Source organism: Bidens hawaiensis, unplaced genomic scaffold (assembly GCF_021521415.1).
Source record: "Bidens hawaiensis isolate Kalapana, Puna unplaced genomic scaffold, B.hawaiensis_p1.1 tig00003857_1, whole genome shotgun sequence".
NCBI classification, from domain to species: Eukaryota; Viridiplantae; Streptophyta; class Magnoliopsida; order Asterales; family Asteraceae; genus Bidens; species Bidens hawaiensis.
Window position 1 is genome coordinate 1,463,754 of NW_027491222.1, and position 21,585 is coordinate 1,485,338.

The following is a 21,585-nucleotide window of genomic DNA, read 5'->3' on the forward strand; positions in this document are numbered from 1 at the left end:
GGTTTGGTTGAAATTAGGTCAAGATAGTAGATAGGGCCGTCTCCGAGTATTGTGAAAAATTTTTGGGCCGAAGATGAAAATGAAAAAAGTTTGGCCTTAAATTAATTGAGTAATTTGTGTTTAAACCTTAAAAATACATTTTTTTTTTCAAAAAAATATGTATAATTTTAAAAAGAAATTTCAGGCCTATATCAGGGTGAGGGTATTGGGCCGCGGTTGGTCGACCACCTAGTCCAGCCTCATTGTTGGCACTGATAGTAGGCGTTTGTTTGTTTATCAGGTTATCATTTACTTTGATTACAACCGAATAACCTAAGAGTGAAAGAATGAAGAATATGTGAAGAATTTTGAACTCATATTATAGTAACTATTTATAAAAAAAAGACTAGTTGATTGTTGATGAACAAATACAAGTATATTGCTCTGTTCACATCCCTTTATTTGGAGGTGTTTGGCTGAGCTTATTTTTTTTGCTTTTTGCTTTTTGGAGGGGCAAAATGTCCAAAATGCCCCTTTAAAAACACCTAAAAGCATCAAATTGAAGCTTTTTTGTTTTTTGAGGGGTATTTTGAACATTTTGACTATCCAAAGAGCAAAAAGCAAAAAAAATAAACTCAGCCAAACATCCCCTTAGACCGGTGATGAACTCTTACAGCTAGATAAAGAAGCTTAACTTCTATAACGATGTGTGTGTGTGTTTTTTAATGGTGTTTTTTTAATGGTTTATGTTTATGGATGAATAGTAGTATTAAAACTAACATATGCTTGCAACTTAGTAAAAATTTGCTTGAATGGAAATAAAAAAAGATTACAAGTTATACATAAGTATTACAGCTAATGGAATAATTGTTAAGGAAAAGACAGTTTATCAAAAAAATAATTGTTAAGGGTTTGGTCAAGATTTTAATACATATATACTGCTAAAAAGTTTTTCTCAAAGGGTCGGCCGACCCCCTCTCAAAGAGTAGGTACGCCCCTGGTTATTATACCCAAGAAAATAACTCAAAACTATTAATCCCCCATACATTACCCTAGTCATGGATATGCATTTGTAACTGTAACTTTGCTAACATGAAATAAACATAACTCTTGCTAAAATTGTAACAAGAAGTAGTGGAGGGGCTATAAACTGGGCGAATTGCGATACATGACGCCCAGTCAGCAAACGATAAGAATTTGTTTTTAGGGTGTAATGATGTTGTAAGCTAATATATATATACATATATATATATAGGTTTAAGTTCAAGAAAGAAATCAAATTATTGTAAGAAATGAATATAAATCACTAGTTTTATTTTAAATTTTAAATATTTAAAAATAAATAAAAAAGATGTAAAATGCAACCAGTGTTTTCACGACCGGAGTTCGGCAAGGTTGACGGTCCGTTCTGCATAGTTGACTCGCTCCTGTAATAACCGGCCGGTCAGGTGCGATCATGCGGTTGAACCGGAGAATCGGACCGGATACAGGCAAGAATGAGCTTGCTTTTGTCGGATCATAATTGAAAAGGATTAAAAGCGGCGGATGTGAACTTGGGCATAGCAGGATTTGGATATAGAACAGCTTGATTAAGGTCAGACGGTGAAGCATAGCTGGGTTTTGACAACTACAATGGCAGCTTCTGTGTAGGGTTTTCATTTTTGTTACCTTTTCAAGATGGGCCCTTGGGTTAGTAGTTAATACTAAGACAAAATAATCATGGGCTGATAGGCATTTACATCTCAAACTAATGTTATGGCCTATGCTAAAAATATGATGGATTCTAAATACTTAATACATACATAAATAAATGTATCCGGTTCATAAATCCGGTTCAACCGGTCTGACCGGTCAACCAGTGAACCAGAAACGTGTCCGGTTTGATGTCCGATCTTGTTATGAAAACATTGAATGCAACAGTAAATGACTCTCCCTCCAATTAATACAACAAATATAACCATAATAAATCTCTCTCTAATTAATATATCTAATTAATTTAACTATAATAATTAAAAAGATAAAAACACTACTTTAGTTTTATTTTTTATTTAAACATTCTTCATTTTATTCAACATAAATACAATTTATTCATATAATACTATTCTTTATATTAAAATATTTATTTCCACTCAATTTATTAGCATGTTTTTTAACACTAAATATCAAAATATAATATATATATATTTTTTCAATTAGTATGCCTATAAAGATTATTGTCATAAAAAATAAAAAAAAAATATCATAAAAATGTGTCCATTAAATGTAAACAATAAATATACAACCTACACAAAGTTATATAACTTACACTTGTTTTGAGCGATAAAAACGTACAACATACAAAAAGCATACAACTTACATATGAAATTTGACATCAACAATTATATAAACTACACAAAGATACACATATTCTACACATGCGTAGGTTATATGTTTTTCGTATGTAGGTTATATGTTTTTTTATTCTTAGAATAAGTGTAATTTATATGTTTTTGTGTAGGTTGTATATTTTTTAATGACATTTAATTCAAACATGTATAAAATAGTTTTTTATATTATTCATCACAATGTAACTACGTGTTGATGGATATTGATATGTTGATTTTGAAGAAATTGGTTTAGAATATAAAGAAATTAATGTATGAATAAATTGTATTTGTGTAAGATAAAATTTTCGTGTGTAGGTTATATGTTTTGTGAGCGTGTGTATTTCACTGATGATAAATTTTGTGTGTATGTTATATGTTTTTCGTGTGTAGATTATATGTTGTCTTATTCTTAGAATAAGTGTAGATTATTCGTTTTTGTGTATGTTGTATGTTTTTTGTTGATTTTTAATGCAAACACATGTAAAATAGTATTTTGGTATTATTCATTATAATGTAAGTATGTTTTTATGGATATTAATATATTGAGTTGGAAGAAATTAGTTTTGGATAGAAAGAAATTTCAATGTATGAATAAATTATACTTGTGTAGATAAAAATTCAAGACATAAAAATAAGTTATAAAAATAAATGAGTTCTTAATATTTTTCAATTATAATAATTTAATTAGTTATATTAATTAAGTAGATAAGTATTATGGTTTATTAGATATATTAATTGAAGAAAGAGAATGATTAATACTTTCTTTATTTAGCTTTAAGCACTTAAAACTTGAAACAAGAGAAAATATCAAATAAGAAGTTTGATTTTCCTAAGAAGGCTAGGAAGGAGGGTATTTTTGTCTAATGTCTTAATATTGAAAACTCACTTAATTTAATTTCAAAAACCTACTTAATTAAAACCCACTTTAATTTTCACTTATCTCCTACAACCACCGCCCACCGCCACCCACCGCCACCACTTTGCCGGAAAACTCTTCGAAAATTTCGCCGGAAAATAAAACACTATAAAAAACACATGAAAAAAACACAATGGAAAAAACACTATGAAAATAAAAACACAATGACAAAAACACAATGAAAACACAATTAAATAACACAATGTAAAAAACACTATGAAAAAATAAAACACAATTGTATATCACAATTATGGTAAAACACACTTTGTAAAAACCCACGAATTTTTTTTATTTTTATAAAGTAATATGGTACTCATATAAAAGATAAAAAAAAACACTCGTTTTTATGGTGAAATTGTTTTGAAAAAAAAATGTCGTATAAAAAAGTTATGGACGTTTTAAAATGATGGAGGAATTTGACATGTGTTTTGCATGTGAAGAGAGAAAGTCAACAAATGTGTTATCCTTATTATGTCCTTACCCTTGTTTTACACTTAATGATCTCTTTAATCTAATCTCAACCATTCAATTCTCAAATGTTAACCCACAAGCGTATGCAATATAGTTGATGAATTTCTTTTCTTTAAAAAAAAATAAATGAAGTAGCATAATATCATATTTAACCAAGATTTTTGACAATCATGCATACACCATATGTTCTTGGCCTTGTGATTTAACACAATAAAAATGGTCCCTAATTGGTAGATTTGAATGTGACACATCGAGAACTAAAAGTCAATAGGTCAATTTATATATATTTTCTGTATTTATTACTCTTTGGAATACATTATAACTATTCAAAATAGTGATTTAAATAGAAAAATATAGAAATGTGATTATGTAAGTTGTGTGATTAAAAAAAGTTACTAAACGGTAACTAAGTTTGGTGACTTTTCTATTTGGTTTACTTCAAGGGTAGACCTTGGACCTAGTCTTACGTATACACCTAGGGTATCAAAACACCATGAATACTGTTTTATATACAATCTATAAAACCAAAATGGAGTGACATGCGTATAAAACTGTGACTAGTGACATCAAAAAACTGTAATTAAAATTCTTAAACTTTTTTTAAAAATAAATTTCCAATTAAACAATAAGCCCATCTAAAATAAACATAAGTTAAACTCATTACACATTTAGATTAAGCCTAAATGCTAACCTAATTACTCAACGCTGTCTTTTAACTTAACTATCTCTTCCCTCCCTAATATCAAAAGCAAGGCTTCAACCTCCCCTCGTGCCGCTGCAACCTTCCGAGTGTTCATGTCCACACCCTTTCCAGCTTTAAAATCTTTAGTTGCTAGTACCTAGTTTGCTACTCAAAGTTTGTTACTTAACTTAGTTTACTTGAATTGTATTAGTATACTTGAATTTGTTTAATTGTTAGAAAGTTCGAATGCTAGTTTGAATTTTTTTTTTTTACAACTCACAATGCTAGCTAGTTTGACTGTGACATCTTTTAGTTATTTAGTTTATTGCTACTTGTATTTTATTAATGTTATCAAGCTATGAAATGTATTGGTTACCTGTAATAAAGTTAAAAAAGTTGTTCGGATTTGAATTAGCTTTTTCAGTTTTATGGAATATGAATAAGATAAATTTCAAAAGAAAACGTATAAAGAAGAACTGTAACAACGTTGTATTTTTATTATATATAAGCTACAAACATATTATTATAATGTATTTTTCTTATTTTAGTTGGATTTGGTATTATATTTTTGCTATGCATCCTGACCAAACTGAGCACAAATTGATATCCGAGTGATACTTGATAGACATCAAATATAGGTGACACGTGACCGTGATAAAAGTTTCTTAGTCCGTCATTAGTTCAGTTACAAAACAATAAAGCTTATATTAAAACTGAAAGTTTTTATCCATCTTATCTTAGAACTTTGTGAAACAAAATGTATGAGGTTAGAAAAAAGGTAATGAATGTGTGTAAAAACATTGATAAAATGCGTTGAACGTGGATCAAACACGTGACCTTCAAATCTTCAGTCTGACGCTCTCCCAACTGAGCTATCCCCGCAATTTGTTAAATCGATCAAACTATAAATTTAAAACAGACAAACGTTTATGTTTTAAGTTTCAGCCAAATACGGCAAACTTCAAGTGGGTATAAACATAAAATCATCACTTTAAATTTTAGCAGTTTTAAATAACTCATTATAAAAACTATATACGAACTGGTTTAAACAATATTTATTAAGCGAGTAGTGTTCATGTTAATCTTTTTATTAAATCATGTTTTATTTGTGTCGCGTTTTCTGGTAGTGTTGGATTAGAATACATATTTACCAAATTATATTTGATATGCTCATATTTTGATGATTCAAAAAGACATCTCTTAGAGTTTAATGGTTATTACTAGGGTATGCAAAGGTCAGTTTGGTTAACGTCTCTATTTTTGTTCACCCCTAGTTATTAGGGTTGAATAGATAAATGTTTAGACATTGATGTCAAAGAATGACGGAGATCGTTTTTTTATCATAAATGTCAAAAAGACGTAAGGCTGAGTCGAATTAATCTATAGCAATAGAACCAAAGTTCTAGGACGAAGAAAACATAACGACTAGGCCCTAGCAATAATATAAAACACGTTTTCAGAAGTTCAAACGTTTATACCTGTCATAAAATCCTTACTTTATAGATTTGAACATATCAAAGATGATTCAAGATGCAAATGGTTACCTATAGAATATCAGTCAAACAATCACAGCAGGTCATGTTTCTTCAAATATAAATACCATGATATATACATACCGGTTTAATAGTCAAAATGACAACCCTTTTATGTCACATTTAAACCAATCACAACTTTATTACGACTAATTTACAACTTACAACGTGTTACTATTTGAGTTAAAAGATATGTGTCCGAATTTATGATTTAAAACATGTAGAAGGTAGCTGTAATATTTCACATAACCCCCTACTCCTTTAACAAGAATAACTCCTGGCTCGAAATCTATATTAGGAATCGTTCATTGTTCACACTTGGACTTTAAAAGTATTTTATCTGTTCAACATAATATCATGTGACTCCATCTTCTCGGTACTAGGATATTTAGTGTTGTAGGAGATCCAGAGAGCATGGCCGCTCTTTACTCGACCCTGATCTTCCGGTACACGCATTATTATATTATATTACCAAGTGGTTGATTGAGCTTCGTCCCAAGACGTACCAGTCGTTGTTAGAAGCTATTTTAAGTACATACATTACTAGACGCGTACCTTATCCAGGTACACCTTGCATTTATCATTTTCGAAACAACAACGATAAGTCTTCACTGTTGGTCGTTGGTCAATAACCTTGCGGACCCTCGTTTCCAGGTATGACGTGGCTTGCTCGCTCATGTTTCTTCAAATAGAAACCAAATCATTTCATTCTTTTTCGACAACCAACTACGACAATGTACAAGTTTTGATGCATATGGTACAACTCACTGGTAAGTTCAAAACAAAAAACAACCTATTACAAAGTTTAATTTGTACAACAAACTAACATTTTACCACATGAAAATACAACATGTATATTTCAACAAGATTTCACCGATTTTCACACGTAAACAACTTGACACACATCCGGGATCTCTAACCTGAATCCTTTGCGGGTTTTACCAAAAGAACCCGTACGGACCCAACCATTGGAGACGGGCTCATCACAAGAGAGTGTGACGGGCCCACGCCGTCTTTACAAGACGGCATTACTACCTAAACTACCACCCAAATATTGCGGTTCTAAAAGCGCGAGTTTAATCGTCCCGCTCTTACACGATCTATAAACATCAACACATTCTTCTAAATCAGCATCACAAGTTAAAAGAACCCATTCAGAATCATCATCAAAATACTTGAGATGAAACTGATGGATATCGTTTACGCTAAACCTCTTAGCGATTTCTTGAAGTAGCCGATCGAACCCCCAATCTTTCTGCAACCGAAACCGTATCTTTTCTTCACCGTATGTCACTTTAACTCTCATAATATCTTCGTCCCGAGCATTCCCGCCTTTTGGAGGAAATGTTGGGCCCGTTGGAATCTCGGTGAGTGACTTATGGCTACTTGAGCGATTAAAAACCTTCGTTTCTGGTTCGGGCTCGGGCTCAGTTTCTTGACTATAAAATGACACATGAAGGCCGGTTTCACTCCGGGCCCGTTTCAAAGCATTGTTACACGTGTCTTCACCGGTAGGCGTGCGTGAATGCGGGTACGGGTTGTTTCCGCTTGAACACGACTGACCCGAACTTGAAGTTTGACTACATGAGGGGGAAACTGATTTCGTGACGCCTTCAGCGGGTTTTGAATCGCTTGTATTTTGCTTTGGAGGTGGAAACGGGCTTGTTTTAGGATCGGGAGAAGCGAGATTTGGGAAGTTTGAGTAGAATGACTCGATTTGGAACGAACCCGAGGCCCCGTGTACCGAGTCCATCACGAGCTGGATCTTTTGTAACGAGTGGCCGACTTTCTTGATTTTTCGGGACGGCCAACGTTGTATCCCGTGTTGTCGGCATATCCTTTTTAACGTTGTCGGACATACTGCAATCACATAAATACGTTTAATTATATAAGTCGATTCGCCAACCCATGTAACTAAACAGGTCTACCCATCAACCCGTTTAAATAAGTCGATCCATCAGCCCATTTAACCCGTTTAAATAAGTCGACCCATCAGCCCGTTTGAATAAGTGGGCCCATAAGGCTGTTTTAACCCGTTTAAATCAGTTAACCCATCATCAGCCCGTTTAACCCGTATAAATAAGTCAACCCATAAGCCCGTTTAACACTTTTAAATAAGTCGACCTATAAACCCGTTTAATTAAACAAGTCAACTCACCAACCCATGTAATTAAGCATGACAACCCATCAGCCCGTTTTAACCCATCCATTACAACCCACCAACTGTGTATAACTTGATTACAACCCGACAACTTGCTTGGCTCGTTTAAACTAAACAAGCAAAGCAGGTCGCGTTCGGGTTTACACGATTCTAGCGCCTTTGACACGAATAAACACATTTGTGATGTTCGAGTTCAAAATTCGACCCACCAACACGACACGATTAAAACCAACAAGACACGATTAACACTATTAAATGGGTTGAAATAAATATTATTAAACTGCAACAATCGAGTCTTACCGCCAAGGTTTTTAGCAGCATCTTTCAAGCTACCCGCAAAATACTGTCTAAGCATATCCAAAGTGATAGTTTTCTCCGTCTTTGAACCACCCCTCCGTCTCTCGGGCCTCTTAATACCATCGGTGATCAAACTACCCTCGCCCGAACCTGTATCATTCGGTTGTTTCCTAACCAAATCCACTGGCATTTCAATCGATATTTCTTCAACTTTTACATTGCCCGAAACAACCGAACCTTCTTCCACCAACTCCATATCCGTAACAACCCGTAAATTCCGACACACTTTTTGTATAACAACCGACAACGAGTTTAACAAAGTTCTTTGCTTTTCTTGATCTTTACAATCAACCGGTAAGAAAAACTCCAAAACATAATCAACGTTACCCGTAAGCGTGCTTCGAAGACGTAACGCAACGACCCCACACAACCCGAAAACCCGAGCATGGTGTGAAAGTGGGTACTCAGTTTTCGTCATTAACGTTACATCCGGATCATAACACGGTTGGTTTGTGGTGAAAGCTTTACCAACAACACCTTGCCCTTTTAACAAATGGTGCTCGGAACACGCGTCTTGAAAATCTTTAAACCGGGAATCGTGCACGTAGCAAGCGCGGTCAATGGTTGATATGCAATGCATTAAGTTTGTGTCCGAGTGTCGGCACCCGTCTTTTCCTTGTTGTATGCACGGGACCCACGTTTGAGCTAATGGCAGATTATGCGTTTTGCACGCGGATTTTAGGATCTCGAGAATCTCTGGCAATGCGGCTTGGTATGGACCATCGGTTATGTTGAATTTGTTTGAAGATTCGGAGCTCCGAAGATCAACCGCCTATCAATAAACCGAAAAGTTAAAAAAGTTACAATCTTTTCTTAACAAGAGTTCGTATCGCGCTTAATAAACAAGTATACAAAATAAAAGAAATTAAAAGGGCCCAAATATACCTTGAGAGCTTTACAAACGCCTTCGATCTCGGGAGTATAATTACTCTTTTGAGTGGTCATAACAACCTCAACAACACCAAGACAACTTCTTCTATCTTGATCAAATATAGGTATCGCAACGCTCCCACGAACATCATATTGTTGAGCATGAACAACTCTCAGGTATTCTTCGGTCTTAAAGAACCGAACATCGGGAGTCCATTCCGGTACTTTTCCCATAAATACCCTTCCGGGCAACCCGACAATATCCTTCGAATCACTCTCGGCTGGAAACTCATAGTTTTCAGATATGTGTCTATAATTAGAAAGTTGTGGGCAATCCGGCCCGAGTGAGAAAAGTCGATCTTTAGTGCTTAAAACTTTCTTCCCTTCTCGGTTTTCTGGCAGCCAAATTTGAATAAGCGAGTTTTTGTGTAGTGATGAGTGTTTAATATGCTCGATCGCGTAGATTAGTCGTTCTTTGACCCCAACATTGACACTCGGTGGGATCCACCATCTTCGGCTTGTGTTGGAACTATCTAGAAAGTTTTCGGATTGAGTGTAAAATCCAACCAGGCCACTAACATGGGATTTTGTCAAAATCCCATCTTCGGTTTGACTTTGACTTTGACTGACTGAAAGATTTTTGAGGAATGACGATTTTGCCCTCTCTAGTTGAACATCTTCGGGTATGTGATCAATGTTGTTGAACTCCAAAGCGGGCCAGAGAAACGAAGGGTCGAAAACGGGATTGCTATTATTGTTGTTTCTGCTGTTGTTTATGAATTCGATCCCGTCGGTTGCTTGTACCCAACATCCATCTAACACGAGGTCATCCATGTAATCATAATCCATCATGGATTCAGATGGAACTCCAAACATGTTATTAGAGGTAAACACACTGTCATCCATAGCTATAATAATAATAATCTTGTGCACTCAAAATACCAAATTTTTTATCTAGAGGAAATGAAAACAAAAAATAATATTAGTTCATAATAAATCGAACGAGCTAGTGTTCAATACAGAAGAATTGAATATATTAATTAGAAAAATTATAAGCAACTCACCTATTTAGCGTCTTCACGGCTCCATTACTATAATCTTGAACTCAAAATCCAACAAATTTTATTCAGAAATTTGATTGTTATGGTTCATATCTCAACCAAAATCTGTCAAGAATAAGAACAGATCAATCAAATGAACTTAACACCAAGAAAATCTTATTCAAGTATATTAAACAAATTATCAAATCCTGAAGTAAAAATCCCACAAAAAGAATATCTAAAAATATGAACTTTTTGTTCAAGTCTCAATCAAAACATGTTAAATTTGGGGGAAAGAAAGAACAAGAGCACGTATCATTAAGAATCAATCCATCGAATGAATTTAACACCAAGAAACTATCTAAATATATGAACTTTTTGTTCATATCTAATCCAAATAAAATTGGACAAACAGAAAAAAACAAGAACACATATCAATGAGACTCGATCAAGTGAATGGATTTAGCACCAAGAAAATCACATCAAAGCATGTTAAAACCACACCGTCTCATCAGCTCAAATCTCAAAACTAAAAATCACACAAAATTTATATAAAAAATATGAACTTTTGGTTCATGTTCGTTCAAAATATGCCAACTTTGGGGAATAAGAAAGAACAACACATATTAATGAGAATCTATCAATCGAATTAATTTAACACCAAAAAGATCTTGTTCAAACATGTTGAACACACTATCTAATCTTGAACTAAAAATCCCATAAAAATTATCCAAAAATATGAGCAATTTTTTGTTCATGTCTCAATCAAAATATGCCAAGTTTGGGGAAAAGAAAGAACAAGAACATTACACTGAACAAAAAGAATTCAACACAAATAAAGCCATATTCTCTACTCAAAATCTTACAACTTTAAACCAAAAATAGAAACTAAATCACTCAAATCTCAACCAGATTTGTCAAATTTGAGTGAAAAATAGAAGAACAGCAACATTCAATAAAAACCCTTATTCAAAATCCAATCTTGCACTCAAATTCCACAAATTTTTATCCAAATAAAAGATTCCATGTTCATATTTTAAACAAATCTGTCAAAATATAATGAATTCAATACTGAAAAAAGCTATCCATCTACCACATAAAGATTATATGCTTGGAAAATCAAAAGATTCTATGAATATAACCATCAAAGAATTAATGAATACTAGTCAAACTACAAAAAGTCAGCAAAAGAACCAAAAAAAAATAAAAATAGATCAATCAATACCTATTGTTTCATAGATGTAAAAGATTCCAAATTAAAGGTGAATTAGAAAACAAACAAATAAACAAACAAACAAACAAACAAACAAAAGTTCATAGTTGCTACAGATTGTCAAGATTGCAGCATACATCCACTTGCAAACTCCACCATCATACAGAAAGGATGAGCAGAATAATATTAACAGTTCATAAATTCAGATTCTTGAATATTCCTTACAAGGGTTTAACTCATTTTTATCTGGCAAGAATAAAATTCCCAAAATACCCATGAAAATCTTGAAAATAGAAGAATTAAAAAGAAAAATAAAATAGATATTCCTTACAAGGATTTACCTCATTTTTATCGAACAAGAACAAAATTCCCAAAATACCCATGAAAATCTTGAAAAAAAATTCCTTACAAGGGTTTGCTTCATTTTTATCTGGCAAGAATAAATTTCCCAAAATACCCTTGAAAATCTTTTAAAAAAATTATTTCAAGGGTTTACCTTATTTTTATCTAACAATAACAAAATACCCATGAAAATCTTGAAGCAAAAAAAAACTTTTTAAAATACCCTTGAAGCAAAATACCCCATTTTTATCTAACAAAATTCCCAAAATACCCTTATAAAAAAAAGTAGTGAGAGAAAAACATTAAATCTTGAGGGGATGTTTCAGATGCAGAAACACAAAGAACATAATAATTTGCTGTTTTTGGATTGACTTAAACAGACCCATGAAAATCAATCAAATCAAGTTAATTCTTACCTTGTAAAAATCATCTTTTTTAAGACTTTTCAAACTCCATGAAAAAGCCCCACCATAAACTTCCCTAGGGAACACCACAGGCTAGTCAAACCCAACCTTTGCTCTAGATCCTTTTGAGTTGAAAGAAAAAAGATTCAATTTTTATCAAGTGAGATGCGAAATAAGAAATGTTATAAAGGAAAAGGTGGGTGATGTAAGCAAATTGGCAAATAAAATAATGGGAGATTTGTATGTGAAAAGTAGGCAACAAATATAAAAAAAAATAACATTTGATGTTGGTGTGTGGAAGTTGGATGTGAAGCAATTTGTTAAAGGCAAGAAAGTTTGGTTTTTAGTCCATAACTATCAAAGAGTTAAGTTTGTGCTCACCATTGTATTGACTTCTTGCATTATGAGCCGTTGAATTGTATGGGTTATTCTGGCTCACTAGTGACCCGTGAGAGAACCCCAGGTCACTAGTGATGTAATCCGCGTGACACTCTCATGCTCATCGCTAACCAATCAATTTTTTCTTTTTATTTATTTATTTTTTAAATAATATAAATAAATTAAATGATGGAGAATAAAGTATACATGAGTTGAATGATGGAGAAAATGCTGAAGTGACGAACGATTTAGAATGATAAATAATGAATGACCAATAATACATAGTCTTATGTGATTTAAAAACCAATTATTTTATATCATTTTTTTTACACCGGCCAAAATAGATGATGCATTAATGGTTAAAAATAAGTTATTTTCTAAATAGGGTTAGTGTTAGTGTTTGCTTTAACATGTTAGATAGAGAGAGTCAAATTGTTAGTTCTTAAACCAAAGTATGTCACGTACAAAAAGTAAATTTTTGATCAAATCATAAAGACAAAAAATAAACTTAACTCTTTAAAAACTCTCTACCCCCACCGTTTTCTTCTCTCATTTCTTTAACCAAACCTTAAAATGTTTTCTCTACCACCACCCGATTTCACGCGCCACCTATCAAAAAACGATCTCAAACCACTGTTGTAACGTTTTCTTCCACATATGTCACAATTCCAAAACTATTAGCGGCACCACCCAGTTAAAATTTTCCAGTCAAGGATCACTACCAGTCGTCTTCATCGATGTCCCTCATGCCCACCATCTACGAACGCAGTCCTCTGCCGCCAATCATCATTGTTCTCTAGTTAGCGCACCACCTTGATGTCATCTACAACATTTCTTTATGATTTAAGATTTCTAGGGCTTTAATATGGTGTTTAGGAATCTTTAACAAATGTCTTTTGTGATGCCTGATTGGAATATACTTTGGGGGTTATGTTTGTTAACTTTTTCCTTCATTATTATTCTAACAAAATTCCCACGCGTGAGTTGATGGTAAGGTGTGGAACCCTTTAGTGGCCAAATCGTAAAAAAATAGAACTAATGGAGACAAATTGTGTAAATAAATAATTAAGCTTAGTTGTCTTAGTGATATAATAATAAAATTCATTCGTTGTGTTCAAAGATTCTTTTAGGTACCTCCCACTTTTTATACATTTTCTAAGATACTTGATATACATCTCATTATTTTTTTGGGGTTTTAATAAAACTTGACAAAAGTCTTGCCATTATTATAATAGAAATAATATATATATTTACTTTCATAAATATCATCATCCTCCGTTTGAAGCTTCGAGAACCAAAGTTCCCTTCACGGATATTTCTCATGCATCTCAATGGCTCAATCTAAGATAAAGACCATGTTTTTATTAAAAATGATAGAAATACGAGAATATGATGAAAAACATAAAGGAGAATATTCGGGGTCATATTTTCGTGTATGGTTACTTAAAATTATATTTACGGGTTTGAGACACGTTTGATATTTATTTGATGATACTCATGAATAACTTTCTCAAACAGATATATTTGTCATAACTTTGTTGGTAAAGTGGACACAAACTGTATTCTGTTAAAGATCAGGGCATGGATAATCTAATTTCAGACAAATTACAAAGGGATAACAAACGGACTATCAACGAATGACCGAATATCAACGGAGTGTAGCAACTATTAGCATAAAGCTAGGTTTCAACGACATAATAGCGACCAAAATACCAACCAAAGGCATTTACCCATGCCCACACCTACGCCTCTGGTGCTATATATGTTATATGTTATGTGCCTTCATCGCTTTCCATTTATGTTTTAAGACAGTAATCCTCAAAGATTATATAAATGATGATTAGTAATTTGTTGATATGAAGCGTTAGGTCAAATGTGGTCAATCATGATCACATTATAAATGATAGTCACCGAGCATGGTTGCATCAAGCCATCAAGTCACATATTAATTAACAAAGTCATAACAAACACTTATTTAAATCTTCTAGAAAAAGTCAACGGACTCTTCTAGTCTTCCCGGTCACCGAGGGTCGCAGCCCGTATGATATGAAACTGAGATAGTTACCTTTAAGAAAATTCTAATGATAGGCGAAATGCCTATGTTTTATTCTTCTGAAGGTGGGAGGAAAGATAAAACTAAAATAAACCGGATTTTTAATCCAGGCCTATGATTTAAGTTCGAAACTCATTTTATTAACTTCTTTTAGTTTACCCGAAAAATGGGGATAGATCTACAATAAATCTTATTCAGTTAGATAAGATAGATTCAAATGGATAATGGGATGCAAAATGAGTTGACTAGCGAGCCAATTGAGGTAGGAAACTCTCAAGTACGGTTCTAAGGGAAGGAATTACCCCACCTATTCCGCCCGGGGAGAACATGCCATTTTCTAGGGGGATTCCGAAATTGCGGAGGCTTGGTTGTCGTTTCCAGGTGTTGTTCCCCTCTCAGGGGCATGTTCTTACGTGTTACTCACATGTCCACCACTGGAAATACCACTTCCCGTCCGACTTGCATGTGTTAAGCATGCAATCAGCGTTCATCCTGAGCCAGTATCGAACTCTCCATGAGATTCATATTTTCATTACTTATAGCTTCCTTGTTCATAGACAAAGCGGATTTGGAATTGTCTTTCATTCCAAGGCCTAAATTGTATCCATGCGCTTCATATCTCCCCGGAGTTCACTCCTAGAAATATAGCCATCCATGCCCCCCTCACGTCAATCCCGTGAGCCTCTTATCCATTCTCATTCAATCACGGCGTCTAGGGTAGCAAATCAAAATGAGAAACTCACATTGGTTTTAGGGATAATCTGGCTTAAATCACATAAGCACATACACTCCACCAAGTGTGACACAAAGTTGCATATTTGCACAATTAGAGTTCCATAAACAAACATAATGCGCAACAAAATTCACACAAGTGACGTCGCTTGTGATTCAAGTGACTAAATAGGAACACAATATTTCACGAAACAATAACACTTTGTAGTGTTTATAAGAACATTTTACTTAGAGGCTGTTTGGTAGCCTTTTAATAGTCATTAAGAGGCTAGTTTATAGTCTCTTAAAGGTCAAAAGGTAACCTTAAGTCTGAATGGTTAAAAGACTACCTTTTACCCATTAAGAGGTTATGAACCATTAACAAGCAGTCTCTTAATGACCATTAAGAGGCTACCAAATAGTCCCTTAGACAAGTTCCCAAGTTGCTTTGAGGTGCTTGTGTCAATTGAGTCACTAGTGTACTTTAGTAGTTTTTCATAACAATCGGCCAATAAGAGTTATAAACATAGATATTCTAAAGTGTGTTTATATATTTCAAGTATTACAGGGCTTTAGCCTTTTTAGGACATTTCATAAGGTCATGCGGTCACACCCCCATCTTAGGCTTGGGAGTGCGACCAACAGTAGGTACCACATTTGTAAATATATCAGAGTTACGTATAAAAAGCGGAAGTCTTTAAAACATGTGAATTTAAAATATAATATTTACATGTACAAAAGACGGGATCAAAAGTTCCCGTTAATATTTTAAGATTACTTGTTTTAATTACAAAACCACCATTCTTATAATATTAAGTTTAACAAAAATATCCGAGCCATCGGATATCTTGAGCACTTCATCTTTCTAAGCCCTATTCTTGATTACCTGCAAAATGTTTAAAAAATACGTCAGCAACGAATGTTGGTGAATATGCTGACGCCAAAATATTTTCCTTTACTTTATTGCCCCTCAAGACTACGTAGGTATCGACCCATCGTGGCTTAGGAATAACAAAGTTAAATACAATTATAAACGCAAGTCTCTACACTAAATACCCTAGCAAACACTGTAACGTTCGACATAGTTAGGTACCTATTCGTATACACATGGTCATTAACTCCCCGCAGGAAAGCATCAATATAACCAGGTGCGGTTTGCCCACCACATATGTAAGGATCCAGACAAACGTACACGGTAGCCTAAGGGCTAGTACTTATACCTTTGTTATAAATTTTTTAGAGAGACGTAGTCTCATGTAAACCTTTTCATTTAACACATTGACTCGTTTTAAAACAAGTTTATAAAGTTTGGGGCGTATTCACCTTTTTGATTTGGATCGGCTTCAATACACCATCTGAGGGTCTTTCCCGTTGCTATCTCGCACCTATAGTACAAGTATAACCTTTTGTTAGTCGGATATACAATCCGGCTTAAAACCTTTAGTCTTTTATAATCTTTTCCTCGATTATAATTTATTTACTTTAAAACCTTTAGTTAAAAAGTATTCTTTTCTTTTTAAACCTTTAGTTTAAAATATCTTTCTTTCTTTTATAAGATAACCTATAGTTAATCTTATTTCCTTTTAAACCCTACGTTTCTTCTTCTATAAGAAACGTTTTCTTTTCTTTTCTTTATTATTTAAGAATATTCATTATTACTTAAATAATATTTATAACAAAGAATCATATATACTCACATTGATATATATATATATTGTTGGTACATGTGTCAGTAGTTCATAGTCTAGCAATTTGTAATCGAGTCTGTAATGTAATTATGTTTTGTTTATGTTTAGTTATGTAAAACGCGAAGTTGTCAACAAGTTCGCTATGGCGAACTTGTTGAATCAGCGAAGTTATTGACAACTTCGCCTGTGGCGAAGTTGTCGTGTTTATATACTGTTCAGCGAACAGTTTACAGTGAGTGAGTTTTTAGGGTTTGTTTCAGTTGTTCAGTGAACGTGTTCGTGTCATAGTCTGTAACAGTGACCTCGGGTCACGTGGTTGTTATTAATATAACGTGGTTGGTTTATTACTTTCGTGTTCAATCTCTACATACTCTACACTCGTATCTACCCACGCAGGGATTCCGCACCTGCGTTGTTAGCGACATCCCGTGTACGATCCGTCCAGGAACCTACAATTGGTATCAGAGCCATCGGCTCGATTGTGAGGTTCGGGATTTCACGCGGGTGTAGAAACGTCTCGTTTGACCTTTTCGCGGGACGTGTTTTTGTTGGGATTGTGTTTTGCTCGTGCTTGACAGTCATTTTCAAGCCATTGCGTTGATCGGAAACTGCTGGATCGACGAAAACAGATCTGAACAGTTTCCTTGTTCATCGGGCGAAGTTATCGTTCTTCGGGCGAAGTTACCTTTCTTCAGGCGAAGTTGCCGTCACTGGAATTAGGGTTTTCGGCGAAGATATAAGGATTAGCGAAGTTAACCACAACTTCGCTTAACATCATAAGTTCGCCTTAGCGAAGTTATCCGCAACTTCGCTTCCCACCCAAGTTCGCTTAACTCCTAAGTTCGCTCATTCTAAGCGAAGTTATTTTTAACTTCGCCAAGTCTAGCGAATTTAAGAACTCAGCGAAGTTCTCTTTTCAGCGAAGTTAACTTTCAAGCGAAGTTATTCTTAACTTCGCCTACTGAGCTGTTTTAATATTTTTTTTTGTATTTTCAGGTTTTTCAGGTTTTCGCAAGGATGTCGTCGATTAACATCTCCGATTTGGTCAAGATGGAAGTAGAAGCGGGGTCTGCCACTAAGGCCCCGAGGCTGATGAAAGGAACTGACTTCGTGGCATGGAAGGACAGATTCATCCAATACATCAAATACCAGGATGCCAAAATGTGGGTGTGCATCCAGGATGGATATATCCCTCCAACTGCGCAATACGAAGGTCGCGATGTGGTTAAGAAGTACAGCAAAATGGAGGACGAAGAGAAGAAAATGTACGAGGCCGAAAGCAAGGCCCATGCTGCGATAACAATGGCACTTCCTCAAGAGGTTCTCCATACGTTCCGAAAGTACACTTCTGCAAGAGAGCTTTGGGATGCTCTTGAAAATAGATTCGAGGGGAATGTGGGTATCCGTGCATCGAAGGTAAAACTTTTGAAGACCCAGTTCTCCGTCTTCAAATTTTTGAAGAACGAATCACTGGATGATATTATCACCAGATACTATCATCTAATGACAGAGCTCAGCAATTATTCAATTGCTTACCGAGAAGAAGAGATCGTTGAAAAGCTTCTCGATGCTCTCCCACCGAAGTGGGAAATGTACACCGTTCTTATGAGGGAAGACAGAGACTTTCCAAATTGTGATCTTGAAACGGCAGTAAACAAGCTCAGAACTTATGAGCTTAATATGGTTCGAAAAGAAACACCAACAGATCAGATACAAGACCCTGGTATGTATGGTGCAAAGGTTAAATCAGGCTCAAGTTCGAGGCCTGAATCTGCTGCTTATTACTCAAAAGGGGAGTCAGGTTCTGATTCTTCTCATGAAGGAAACGTCTCTGTAAACTCGAATGGTGACGTCTGTTTCGTTGCTGGAGGATCAAGTACTTCAAAGCCTCAAGCATCCTCAAGTAGTTTTTCTGCAAATGCCTCAAGCAATAATTATTCCAAGATGCCTATGAGTGTAAAATCTGCTGAAGAGCAGTTTGCAGTCTATGCATCATTTATTGCTTCCTACGAAAACTACATCCAGGGAAAGATTGTGGACCCTGCTGCTCTTGATGAGGATTACAACCAGATCGATGCTGATGATCTGGAGGAGATGGATTTGCAATGGCAAATGGCAATGATTGTGAGGCGTGTGAAACGGTTTATGAACAAAACTGGAAGAAAGTTTGTTGGTGGTCGGCCCGGGTTCGACAAATCCAAGGTAAGGTGCTATAATTGTCAACAGTACGGGCACTTTGCCAAGGAATGCAGAAATGAGAGGGTTGAACGAGGACAAGGTCGACCTACACAACATTCTGGAGTTAACAGAGAGATTAACGCCATGTTGACCAGAGAAGCAGGTGAGTACAACTGGAACTCGCATTCAAGTGGTTCTGGTGAGCAAGCGAACATGGCTGAGGCTGAAGTGAAAGAATGTGAGAAGGTTGAAGGAATTGAGAAAGCTACTGAAGAAGAAACAGCTTTCATGGCAGATGACAAGGATAATCGCTCCGAGGTAAGTACTAAGGATATTTGTACTAGTTGTGAGAATTTGTCTGAGCAACTTAAAACGATAACTGATCAGTATGTCCATTTAGATGCTGACTTTAAAACTATTAAAGAAGATCACCATTTTACGAAAGCAAGAGAAACGAGTTATAAAATTAAAATAAAAGCATGTGAAAAAGACGTTCAAAGCTTAAAAATTAAACTTGCTGAGAAAATTGAAATAATTGATCTTAGTTATGAAGTTTTGGAGGAAAAAACTAAAGTGATTGCTGATCGGGATAAACAGATTGCTGACCACCAGGTAAAGGTGGTGGAACTGAACCGCAAACTTGAGCAGTTCAGGAATTCCTCGGCCATCCTTGATCACCTCGTGAGTGATCCAGGTACCTCTGCAAAGAGGGGAGGAATCGGATATAATGAAGTTCCACCACCCTTTAACCACAACTATACTTATAATCCGAGTGTTCAGAAATCTGTCGATTTCGAAGTTCCTCAGACAACTCCAATCAAGATTACAAGTGTAAAACCAAGTGTTAGCTGTGGAGAAACAAGTTCGAAAGTTTCTAATGTGAATATTTCTGTTTCGAGTCCAGTCTCATCGGATTCAGATAAGTTGTCCGAATCTGATCAGACAAAAGAGAAGGTAGAGTTACCCACCGATGGAGATAAAAATAAAGTTTCTAAAAAGAGTTCTCCACTCAATCCGTACGTCCCACCTTATGTGAGACGAACGGCTGGTAACACTACCTCTACATCCAAACCAACATTTGACAAGAAATTGGAGAGTCGGTGTTGCTTTAGATGTAACAAATTAGGGCATTTAGTTGCAGATTGCCCTCTGGAGCCGAGATTAAGAGGTGTGAAGCCAAATAAAACTGAGTATAAGCGTCATTTTGTTACTGCTAAAAATGAAAACTTTAAAAAATGCCAAAATGTAACGAATTCAAGTTTTCATAAAAACCAACCTCAGTTTTACAACCAAACCTCAAGATATAACACCTTCAATTCTCAAAGGTTTGGAAGGCATTACACACAATCTGCAGGGAGATTCCCTAACAGGACTTACAGAAATTATCCTGATGCTAACTTAAGAAAGCCAGGGTACGGGACGTATCGATCCAAGACCAATTGGTCTTGGGTCCCAAGATTCTAACTCTTTGTTTTATTGTGCAGGAACAGTTGAACAGGGCTGCAAACAATCTTTGGATTGTTGATAGCGGCTGTTCCAGGCACATGACAGGCAACAAACACTTGTTGCAAGACTTAAAACCTGTTCAGGGAGCTAGAGTTAGTTTTGCTGGTGAAAGCGGTGGAAGGATTACGGGTAGAGGAACTGTGTCGAATGGGAGAATGACACTTGAAAATGTAAACTTCGTGGAGGAATTAAAGCACAATCTGCTGAGTGTGTCGCAGATTTGTGATAAAGAGTACACTGTCCATTTCACAAAGAATGAAGCGATCGTATTGAAGCCTGGTTTTCAAATACCAGACGAATGGATAGTGATGAAAGCTCCACGTGAAACGAATACATATGTGATGGATATGAGGTCTACTGAAATGGCCACCAGAGAATCTTGTTTAATGACAAAAGCAAGCGAATCAGAATCAGAATTGTGGCACAGGAGAATGGGACATATTCATCTTCGGAAGATGAACTTCATTGTCAAGAATGGGCTTGTGATGGGCGTTCCCTTAAAAAGTTTTAACTTTGAAGACAAATGTATAGCATGCAAGAAGGGAAAGCAACACAAGAAATCCCATCTCACCAAGAAGATTAACTCAATTGCCGGTACTCTAGAACTACTTCATATGGATCTCTTCGGTCCCGTGAATGTACAAAGTCTAGGAGGTACCTCTTACTGCTTGGTGATCACTGATGACTACTCGCGATACTCGTGGGTATATTTTCTGAAAACGAAAGACGAGACGGCTC

The 21,585-nt window shown here is 35.3% G+C and overlaps 1 protein-coding gene and 1 non-coding gene across 4 annotated transcripts; both read right to left on the minus strand.

Annotated features, from left to right (window-relative positions):
* Positions 1-5,223: 5,223 nt before the first annotated feature.
* TRNAF-GAA (transfer RNA phenylalanine (anticodon GAA)) lies at positions 5,224-5,296 on the minus strand. Its single transcript has one exon. It is a non-coding gene; the product is annotated as a tRNA-Phe (tRNA).
* A 99-nt stretch (positions 5,297-5,395) lies between these two features.
* Positions 5,396-12,741, minus strand: LOC143624533 (protein NLP4-like). 3 transcript variants are annotated; one of them, XM_077095150.1, is made up of 5 exons: positions 12,346-12,741; positions 10,399-10,500; positions 9,350-10,288; positions 8,408-9,236; positions 5,396-7,806 (listed from the first exon to the last, which is right to left on the minus strand). In XM_077095150.1, exons 3-5 carry the CDS (start codon positions 10,238-10,240, stop codon positions 6,962-6,964), a joined length of 2,565 nt encoding a protein of 854 aa, XP_076951265.1. In that variant the 5' UTR covers positions 10,241-10,288; positions 10,399-10,500; positions 12,346-12,741; the 3' UTR covers positions 5,396-6,961. The 3 variants fall into 3 exon arrangements, with proteins under 3 accessions (XP_076951265.1, XP_076951267.1, XP_076951266.1); XM_077095152.1 differs by lacking the exon at positions 12,346-12,741 and adding an exon at positions 11,725-11,872; XM_077095151.1 differs by having other exon boundaries at positions 9,350-10,500.
* Between the last annotated feature and the right edge of the window lie 8,844 nt (positions 12,742-21,585).